The sequence below is a fragment of the Girardinichthys multiradiatus genome, chromosome 20, assembly GCF_021462225.1.
Source record: "Girardinichthys multiradiatus isolate DD_20200921_A chromosome 20, DD_fGirMul_XY1, whole genome shotgun sequence".
Lineage (NCBI taxonomy): Eukaryota > Metazoa > Chordata > Actinopteri > Cyprinodontiformes > Goodeidae > Girardinichthys > Girardinichthys multiradiatus.
In genome coordinates this window covers 31,142,032-31,152,397 of record NC_061812.1, presented here as the reverse complement: position 1 = coordinate 31,152,397, position 10,366 = coordinate 31,142,032, and the positions used below count along the sequence as shown (strand labels likewise).

At 37.5% G+C, this 10,366-nt stretch overlaps 1 protein-coding gene across 1 annotated transcript; it reads left to right on the top strand.

The window, feature by feature from the left end:
* The first annotated feature begins 1,637 nt into the window (after window positions 1-1,637).
* Window positions 1,638-10,366, top strand: slc6a14 (solute carrier family 6 member 14). Its single transcript, XM_047348761.1, has 15 exons — window positions 1,638-1,795; window positions 2,137-2,281; window positions 2,387-2,518; window positions 3,140-3,301; window positions 3,454-3,568; window positions 3,665-3,797; window positions 5,295-5,435; window positions 5,615-5,750; window positions 5,830-5,922; window positions 5,999-6,124; window positions 6,214-6,332; window positions 6,411-6,510; window positions 6,598-6,707; window positions 8,086-8,253; window positions 8,342-10,366. Exons 1-15 carry the CDS (start codon window positions 1,730-1,732, stop codon window positions 8,489-8,491), a joined length of 1,896 nt encoding a protein of 631 aa, XP_047204717.1. The 5' UTR covers window positions 1,638-1,729; the 3' UTR covers window positions 8,492-10,366.

Sequence of the window (10,366 nt, the reverse complement as noted above, 5' to 3'; positions counted from 1 at the left end):
AGCAACAATAAAATGCTTTAAAACACAGCATATTCATCTGTTAAGTGTGCCACAAAAGTATCGACCTAAATCCAATTCTGTGGCAACACTTAAAAATTGATGTTCACAGATGCTCTACATCTAATCAGACTCAGTTTGAGCTATTTTTGCAAAAAAGAATGAGCTAAAATTTCAGTCTCTAGATGTGCAAAGTTGGTAAACACTTTATAGTAAAGCACTTTCAGCTGCTTTTGTAGTCAATGAAGGTTCTACAAAGTAATAACTAAGGAGCTAAATACAAATGCATACAACACTTGCCAGAATTATGCCAGTATTGCCAGTATAAGTAAAACACTTGTAACCCGCCTTCCATTTCACAGTTAGGCTCTGTTATTGGTATTTCATATACAGTCTTAGCTAAATGCACAAAAGTAACAAATGTGGAAAAGTTGAAAGGATGTGCACACATTTGCAAAGTCTTGTACGCATTACTGCTTATCCCTGTTATCCATTACACATTTTCCTGGTATCAGCTGGAATTCTAAACACCCACCATCAAAAATATGTTTCAACGGAAAGGAGTTTTCCCGACTGTAGCAGCAATACCTCACTGTGACTGATTTATTTAGATGGGACTCCACTCAGCTTCTTCTGTTTTGTCTGTTAACAAGTTACAATAAATTTAGACAAGAGTCAACAAACCCACAAAAAAAAAACAACAACAGAAACACTACGATAAATCACAGAAGTGAGACAAATGAGTTCCTGGACAGTACCTTCAGTCTGCTGCATTCTGCAGGTTTCTTCTGTGTACAACAATGAGTGTCAACAGAAAACATTTGTCATGATTATACTAGCACACATAAACATGACTGCTGCAGCTAGTAATCACTCACAAACCAAGTTGCATTTTTTAAACTCTGGTTGACCCTGAAAACCTGTGGAAAAATACAAATGTTTAAGGACCAAATCACTTGTGGAAGTCAATATTACTTTTATAACACCATACCTGTTACACACTTCCAGCACGTTGCTATGAATCTAATCCTTCACATTAAAACGATACGGGTTTATGGATTGGGCAGAAAATAGCTCTAAAAAGATTAAATTTAAATTAAATTTAAAATGAGAACACTTTAGCCTTAAATCCTGCTGCTTAATTTAAAACAATGACACAAGTTAAAATTAATCAGAGAGATCTCTATGTTAGGAATCATGTGATGAGACAGCAGCTACGTCATCAGGCTGTGGTGATTATATGCTGACAATGTGACCACATCTACGCAAAATCCAGACCTGTGTACAAGCCTTTATTATATGTAGATGTCATTGACCAAAATGAGCTCTCTGCCCCATGCATCAGCAGAAAGGAGTATTAGACTGTACTGAAGACACCCTGAGAGAAACCACTGTTGAGATATCCCAGACACTGATGAACAGATCTCTCTATTTATAAAACATTACTTCTATGCAAGAGATAGAACATACACACTATATTTAGCTGCACAAATGAGCAATGTTAATAAAAAAAAAATAGCAGCTGAAAATGAGTGAACACTGATGATTTAATTGTATCATGAATTCCTTCAGTATCACCCATCATTTTCCTATTTAAGAGGATAGGTTGCAGAAACAGAGACCACAAAGGGAGGGTCAAAGCAGGTGATAGGTAGGAGGAGAGCCATTAAAGCAAACTTGAAGAGGGAGAATCAGTTTTCTCATTCAGAGTTTTAACTAACAGTGGAAGGATATGAGGAAGTACGGTTGGAAAGGTTTTAAGGATTTAGTTTTAAGGAATCCTGTCATTGTTGATCAGGTAGGTTTGAACCAGAATTTAACATATCTTTTCCTTTTTTTAATGGTGAAAAAACTGAAAAAGGAGACATTCTGCCTCTATTTCTGACTTTGAATCCAACTTGCTTCAGATTAGGAGAACAAGTGACTAGTTCTCCTCATCATTTAATTTCAGTTTGATTACAGCAATCCTCTCTTACAGGAAAATATGGTGGCTAAAAAAGGAAAATAATAAAATGTTACCAGGGTCTTTTGTTCGATTTATTTAATTATTGTTTTTCTGGTGGGTATAATAATTAGAGATAAGCTTCACAATGATTATTATAACCAGTTTGTTACATATCTAAACTTTTCATTGAGCAGGATCCACATTTAGATTCTGGGGATGAAAATGCTGAACGTGGGAACTGGTCGAACAAGAGGGATTACATTCTTTCTATGATCGGCTATGCTGTCGGACTGGGAAATATTTGGAGGTTTCCATACCTGGCCTACAAGAATGGAGGAGGTACATTGGTATTATCCCATCCATTATCCAATCCACTGGTGATTATTTTCAATATTGTTATTAATTGTGATATCATTTTTTTTATCTTGTGCCATTGTCATATAGGGGCCTTCCTTATCCCTTACTTCACAATGCTGGTGGTGACTGGGATTCCTCTTTTCTTCCTTGAAAGTGCCTTTGGTCAGTTCTGCAGCCAGGGTCCGATCAATGTTTGGAGAGCAGTGCCGATCCTGCAGGGTGAGATTAGAAAACAGCATCTTCCATTCATATCAGCGCAATTAAAAGACAGAGGTTGTTTTGTGGTTAATGGTCAACCCTAAAACTACAAATGAATGCTATCTGCTGTTTAATGAGACTTGCTGTTAATGAACCACTCTATTAAATTCAACCCAGCTCCTGATTGTATGCCATCTTCTTTAAGACTTGAAAAATGCAGAGAAATCTTGAGCTGGTGAAAAAGCATCAAAAACTGTGACAATAAGAGAGTATCATAGCAGTAAAATCCATATATTTTATTTGGCATTAAACAAATCATTCACTATTCAATCCTTTGTTAAAAGGTTACATTTTGTTCTCATTTTGGCTTCTGAAGACAAGTACTTGCATTGGATTTTATTCAAGGGGAATCAGAACAAAAGGGCTCTGAAAACATTTGAAAATCAGTTTTCAAACTTTAATTTGTGCAAAAAATTGAAACCACATGTCATGTTTCTTTCACTGTATAATAATGTGCAACTTTGCGTTGGTCTTTCACATAAAATCTCAATCAAATACTTTTGCAAGTCCTGAAACTCATAAAACATTTCTTTTAAGGAAGTTTTATAATTTCAACATTTGTTTTTCCACCCCTCTTTTCAGGTGTTGGCATAGGGATGGTGATGGTGACTCTCATGATATCTATTTACTACAATGTCATCATTGCCTACAGCCTGTACTACATGTTTGCTTCCATGCAGTTTCCTCTTCCGTGGTCCAGCTGCCCCAACCAGACTGACACTAACTGTAGTGACACGCCTATAGGTGCCTATTTAAAATGTCATGGTTGCATCGGCTTTATTGTAGAGAATGACATTTCTATAAGGTTTTAAACCCTTTGGAAACATTATTAGACAAATGATATGATCCAATTAAAGGACATTTCACCCATTCTCTAGTTTTTCATCTCTTTTTAGTATATTGCAACGTGAGTGGTGTTATAACGGCCAACTGGACCCAGCAAAACAACACTTGTAATTCATCTGACATAATCACAAAGGCAGTCCAGAGCCCAAGCGAATACTACTGGGAGTAAGAACAACACATTTCTATTGAGCAAGCTTATATGTACTTAGTCATCATGTAGACCTGAATGCATGCTAAAGACGTCTCTCTCGTTATGTTTAGTAATGTGGCTCTGCAGAGATCCAGTGACCTTGGTGAAACAGGACCAGTAGTTTGGCACCTTGCTCTTTGTCTACTGTTGAGCTCCATCCTTGTAGCTGCAGCTCTGATCAGAGGCATCAAGTCATCAGGAAAAGTATGTCTACACACTCAGCTTATGGACAAGCTTGTCAATAATTGCAGAAATTAAAAAAATGACTAAAGAACACGTCTTACACAATGAAAAATACAGTTCAGTTGATCCTGTGAATGAATGTCATGTTTATTTTAGGTTTTTAATAATTAATTTGTACTTATCTTTTTCCAGGGTGCAATGATTACAAAACTTACTATTTTAATGATTTTTAAAACAAGTAAAACATGTATGGCTTTGAGTAAAAATTTGAATAAAATTATGGAAAGCTATGCATGTACAGAGGAGAACATTAAAACTCCTTGCAGAAGGACCGCAGACTTAGATTAAATCCCAGGACCTTCTAGCTGCATAGCAAGAGGGCTATCCACTGCACCACTGCACTGCCAATTATACAGACATTTGGGTAAATGTCCCTTAACAAGTTGCATTGAAACCACACACCTTTAGAACCAACATCCCTAAACCATATTGGGGGAGTTGCAATTCAGTTGTAATTTTTAAAGCTGAGCTGCTGCTCCTCTGGATTGAAAGGGTTGTAGTCACTTGTGGCGGTTCAGGCATCTGATACGAATGTTTCATGGATGCCTCCTTTCGAAGAGTTTCCAGGCACGTCTTACTGAATGTATCTGGCATGGAAATCTATCTGGAACCCCAAGAATGAGGTGGATATTGATGCTGGGAGGAGGGATGTATCCCTTTGCAATACGGACGGACGGATGAATGGACGGATGGATGGGTGGATGGATGGATGGATGGATGGATGGATGGATGGATGGATGGATGGATGGATGGATGGATGGATGGATGGATGGATGGATGGATGGATGGATGGATGGATGGATGGATGGATGGATGGATGGAAGATCTCAATAGCTGAAACTCAAACAAATTTAGAAGCAGTAACTGCATAAAACAGTATACAATAAATAAAGACTATAATTTAATTCCATGATCCACATACCTGTTGTATACATTTTCACTCTTTGTTGTTTCTTTATTTCTTGCCTTGGACATATGTGAAATAACAGGTGTTAATTAACTTTTTAACCAAAAACAGACGGATAACTATATTTTAGCACATGGCTCTTGCAGGACATAAACAATTTATTTAACCTATTCAAGAACTTGAAAGTGAAGGAAGTCCTAAAAACCACTGAAGTGCTTTGTGTATGCTAACCAACCTAATAATTAAAACACTTGTATCCTTAAACAAAACTTAAAAAATTGTAAAACAGTATGGTGTGACATGGTGTAATTAATTAAATGTAAAATAAATAGTATAGCGAAAGCATGTAAGTGGTAATGCAACATTAGTGATAAATCTATTGAAAATGAAAAGAACCAATATTTGTTGTCTTTTCAAATGTAAAAAGGGTGATTTGACAGTTCATTTTTGTTTAAGTATATTTTTTTACTTTAACTTTAGACTAAATTCCATGTGAAGTTTAAGACTGTACATTAAGACCTTTATGTATAACTCATATTGTTTCTGTGAAGGTTGTGTATTTCACAGCCACGTTTCCTTATGCGGTGATTTTGATCCTGCTGATCAGAGGTGTGACACTAGAGGGAGCTAAAGATGGGATCGAGTTCTACATCGGCACCCAGTCTAACTTGACAAAGCTGACTGAAGCCCAGGTAGGCGTCCAACCACTCATTATCTGCCTCAGCATAGTGTTATCATTTTAAGCTGCAGTGTGTGTGTGTGTGTGTGTGTGTGTGTGTGTGTGTGTGTGTGTGTGTGTGTGTGTGTGTGTGTGTGTGTGTGTGTGTGTGTGTGTGTGTGTGTGTGTCTGTGTGTGTGTGTGTTTGTATAGGTGTGGAAAGATGCTGCAACCCAGACCTTCTACTCCCTCTCTATCGGCTGGGGAGGACTCATGACTCTCGCTTCCTATAACAACTTCCACAACAATGTGTTCAAAGACTCATTTGTTGTGACACTTACTAATGCTGGTAGGAGCTCAGCTTACAATTTATTTGTCAAAATTCATAATTTGTCAAAATTTCATAATTTGTTTTCTTGTCTTTAAAGGGACCAGTGTGTTTGCTGGCTTTGCTATATTTTCAATACTGGGTCATATGGCTCACATCTACAAAATACCAGTTGAGGAAGTGGTGAAGGAAGGTCAGACTTTCAAAGTGTTTGGCTGATGACTAGTGTATAAAATTAGCAGCACTGATGTAATTTTGTTATTCTGCAGGTTTTGGTTTGGCCTTCATTGCTTATCCGGGAGCTCTCTCTAAGCTTCCTATTTCTCCACTGTGGTCCATTTTGTTCTTCTTCATGCTTCTCACTGTTGGCCTGGACTCTCAGTTTGCAGGAATAGGTTAGACGTTCAGTTCCGACGCCATTTAAGAACATTAACCCCTTACCTGAACGATTTTTGTTTTCTAAGGCCTTATCTTTTGTCTCTAGAAGTGTTAACCACCTGCCTGCTGGATGCTTTCCCCAAAGCCTTTAAATCTAAGCGAGCCTTACTGACGATAACTACATGTTCAGTCCTCTACCTTCTGGGCCTGCCGTGCGTCACAAGAGTAAGTCTATCTCACTGCAGCTTTCTTTTACTGTTTGCTGATTTTAAACCCAGCAACCTGTTCTATCCGTGTCTGCAGGCCGGAATATACTGGGTGACACTCATTGACCAGTTTGTTGCCAGTTGGGTGCTGCTATTTTTGGTTTTCTTAGAGATTGTCGGTATTTCCTACGTATACGGTAAATATGATCACTGGAGACAGGTGCACATAGTTATAAAAAAAATGTCATCCATAAACGTAAATGTATTTGTCTTACATTTAACAGGAGGAAACCGTTTTATTAAAGACATCGAGATGATGGTTGGAAAAAAATCCTTTGGTTTCTGGCTTTGGTGGAGGGCATGTTGGTTCTTTATCAGCCCCTGCATCATACTGGTAAAAAAAAAAAACTGTTTTCTTCGATTTATCTTTTTTCTATCAAAACACAGAGTGCTGTTTCATGTACATAAATATATTCAATCCTTGATAAAATATCATTAAACAACAGATAAATGCAATGTGTTTTCATATCTGGGTTTGTAGTTATATAGAATGCAGGTGAAAAGATTACATTGACTCACCAAGGACATGTAGTCAAAAATAATTTGACAATCATACATTTTTTGCAGCCATCAAGAAGTTTCTAGCGTAACTCTGGCGGGACCACTGTTCTTATAGGAATTGGTAGAGCTCATTTAAATTGGTTGGTTCCCTGACACCAAACCAGCTAGTATGCATAGTCAATATATTTTGACTAAAGTCGAGGTCAGGCCACCCCAGAAATGTTATCCTTTTTTTATCCATTCCAAAAATAGTTTTGATCTTGATTTCTAGTGAATTTAATGAATTTGTCAGTAGCCTTCCTTATTCATCAATCATTCACTTCTTGCCAGTGGTTTTCAAACAACTCCCCAGCATGATGCTACCACTATCATGATGGTCAAGGTACACAATGTTCTCATGTTTTTTATGTTTTAAAGCCTCACCTCCAATTTGCCCAACTTACTTACAGCATTATTTTTTTACTTGGCTAGTCCACAGGAGCAGCTGTAAATTTCAGCCTAGCTTGAAGGTGTGGATTTTAGAACAGCACTTCTGTCTTGGTTGATGTTTGACTCTCCTCACAGTGGACAGTGGAGCTGGTGTTCCTGCAGTTTCCAGTTCATGGCAGGCTTGAACCTAAGTTTTTCTTTCTTCTAGGGGCAACAGTTTTGGTCAGAAGGTTAAAACTTATGATGCAGTCAGGTGTTTCAACAAAATGATGCAAAAACACATTAAAACTAGTTTTGGAATGATTCAAGAAGGCTAATATTTACCTTCTGGAATGGTCCTACCATCAACCCTATTAATTAAAAGTCAGGTTAGTGCCAGGAAACCAACCTAGTTAAATGAGCGTTCACAATTCTGGCCTGGAAAAGTGGACAAAAATCCAACCAGAATTGTTTTTCTGCAGCTCGCTAAAGGACTTATTTGAAATATTAGCGGAGTTTGTATTTCTGAATGTATAATAGTGGCTCTGTGTGGATTCAAGAAAATTCTAAACAAACTCAAACTTGTGTATCTGAAACCTGCTTTTAAATACTAGTAAAAAAAAAAAAAAAGGTTGAAATACATTATAAAAAGACCTGACTTTTTTTTTTGTTTGGCTCCTAAGGAGTGGTTGTAAAATTCCCCACGGCACTTTACTTTTGTTTAACATTTAACGCAAAATCCAGATAACGATCCAAGCATTTTTTTTCCATCTGAAGTAATATTTTGTTGACTTCTTGTTTAGGTTATCTTGGGATGGTCTGTAGTAACTTTTGCACCTCCCACATATGGAAATGTTGAGTACCCATCCTGGGGCTTGGCTCTGGGGTGGTGCATGGTGGTTTTCGTCCTGATCTGGATCCCTGCCGTCGCTGTTTATAAGCTGATAAAAGCTAACGGAAACCCTTGGAAGGTGTGTAAGCAAGTGATTATTTGAAGTCCAATTTGTCATTTTTTCCTGCATTTCCAGATTTGTATTATTCACTGTTTTGTTTCTACAGCGTCTGAAATCGTTGTGCTCACCATCTGAGGAGTGGCATCCCTACCTGGACATCCATCGAGGAGAGCGTTACTCGAAAGAGCGATGCTTCCGTAAGAAGAGTGAGGAAAATCATCCTGAGGTTAATGTAATCTCCAGCTCCTGGCTTTAATGTGTCTTTTAATCCGTTAACTTGTTTATTGGTGTATATGTGACATCCTTCATAATCTATAGAAATCATATTTTTATATATTGCGTGAAGTGAATTTTGTAGTAATGCAGACAAAATTGATTTATAACATCACGTTGACTTTTATTTAAAGGCATAGTGGGAGTTTTACCAACTCTGAGCAAATTATCTTAATTTCTAATCTAAACATAAACTTACTTGTAACATGTAACAATTTTCTTCATTACTATTGATCCTAATTTATTTCTGTCATATTTTTATTTGATTTCTTTTAACAAGTAAGCACTTTTTGTGACAATTTTACCCAACAAGGTGACAATCTGCCATTGTCTTATTGTGCCTGTCTTTCTCAGCAACGTTGTAATGTCCTGTGGAGAAACGTACAAAAGGCCTAAAAAACAATCAAAGTTTTACAGACAAGAAGAGGTACCCAAGTACAGATAAATCACGACATGGGCAAATATTGTCTGTATGTTACCGTTGGGTATTAATACACAGTCTCTTGCAAAAGTTTCATCCCTACCTCTTGTTCTTTCACTCTGTGGAAACCGACGGTGGCAGCATCATGCTGTAGGGATATGTTTCTTCAGCAGGGACAGGAAGGAGGGTCAGAGATTTGTTTTGGCTTACACGCAAAATAACATGTTTTCATCAGCACGGTGAAACATACTGGTGGCAGCAGCATACTAAGGGGATACTTTTCCTCAGTTGATGGGAAGATAAATGGAGCTAAATAAAGGGCAATCTCAGAAGAAAACCTGTTAGAGGGTACAAATGACGAGACTGGGGCGAAGATTCACCTTGAAGCAGGAAAATGACCCAAGACATACAGCCAGAGCTACAATGGAATGGTTAGATAGATTAAGGAATATTTATGTGTTAGAATGGCCCAGGCAAAGTCTAGACTGAAATCAGATTAAGAATCTGTTTAAATAATTGAAAGGTGTTGTTCACAGAAGCTTATTATCCTGTCTGACCACACTTGAGCTATCTTGACTTTTTCAGACCTGCAGCTCAAATCCCTTCTATAGCAATCTAGGCTACCCTCTTTTGTTCCTGTCTGACTCATAATTTGGTTTTATTGTTCCATCCAGCTCTGCAGAGGTGAGGAAAAAAAGAAGGGGGGTGATATCTGTGCCTTTTTTTAACCACCGCTGAGCGGCCAGATAATCATTATCCTGGGAGCTTTAGGGTATTTTTAAAGTCCTTGTATCTGCCACCTAATTACCTCAGTGAGCATGAACCACACAGCTGGCTGCTCTACACACACACACACACACACACACACACACACAGACACACACTGCGCTGCCCTGTTTCTTTTTAACAACAACAGCATTACTCCCAGGTTAACCACAAGTTAAGCTGTATCAGATATGATGCATTTGTTCATGATTCATACAGAGTAGATTCCTCTCCACACAGTGTCACTGCACACCCAGTCAACGTCAGTCAATCAATATCACTGACTAATCCAAAGTCATGTTATATTTTTATGAATAATTCTTTGGAGCTTCATATTTATCACACTGAGATGTTTTTCTATGTAGTTCTCTGTTGATTACACACTATCAACTGAGCATGTGTTTAATTTGAAATTTTCACTTAATCTATAATCAGCATCAACTGATTTTGTAAATGAATAAATGTCTCTATTGTATTCTTTATATGTAACAAAAATGGACAAGATGTTAAAAAGGAAACATGCATCAGTAGCCTAATGCTAAGATGGATACCAAACATACTTCTGGGTTTGTTTGTTTTTTCATAAAGATTAAATGGATTGTATTGACTGTCTTTTATAAGTTTGTACCTTTCTATGAAAAGGAATATAAATAAACCAAACTGAATGTCGAA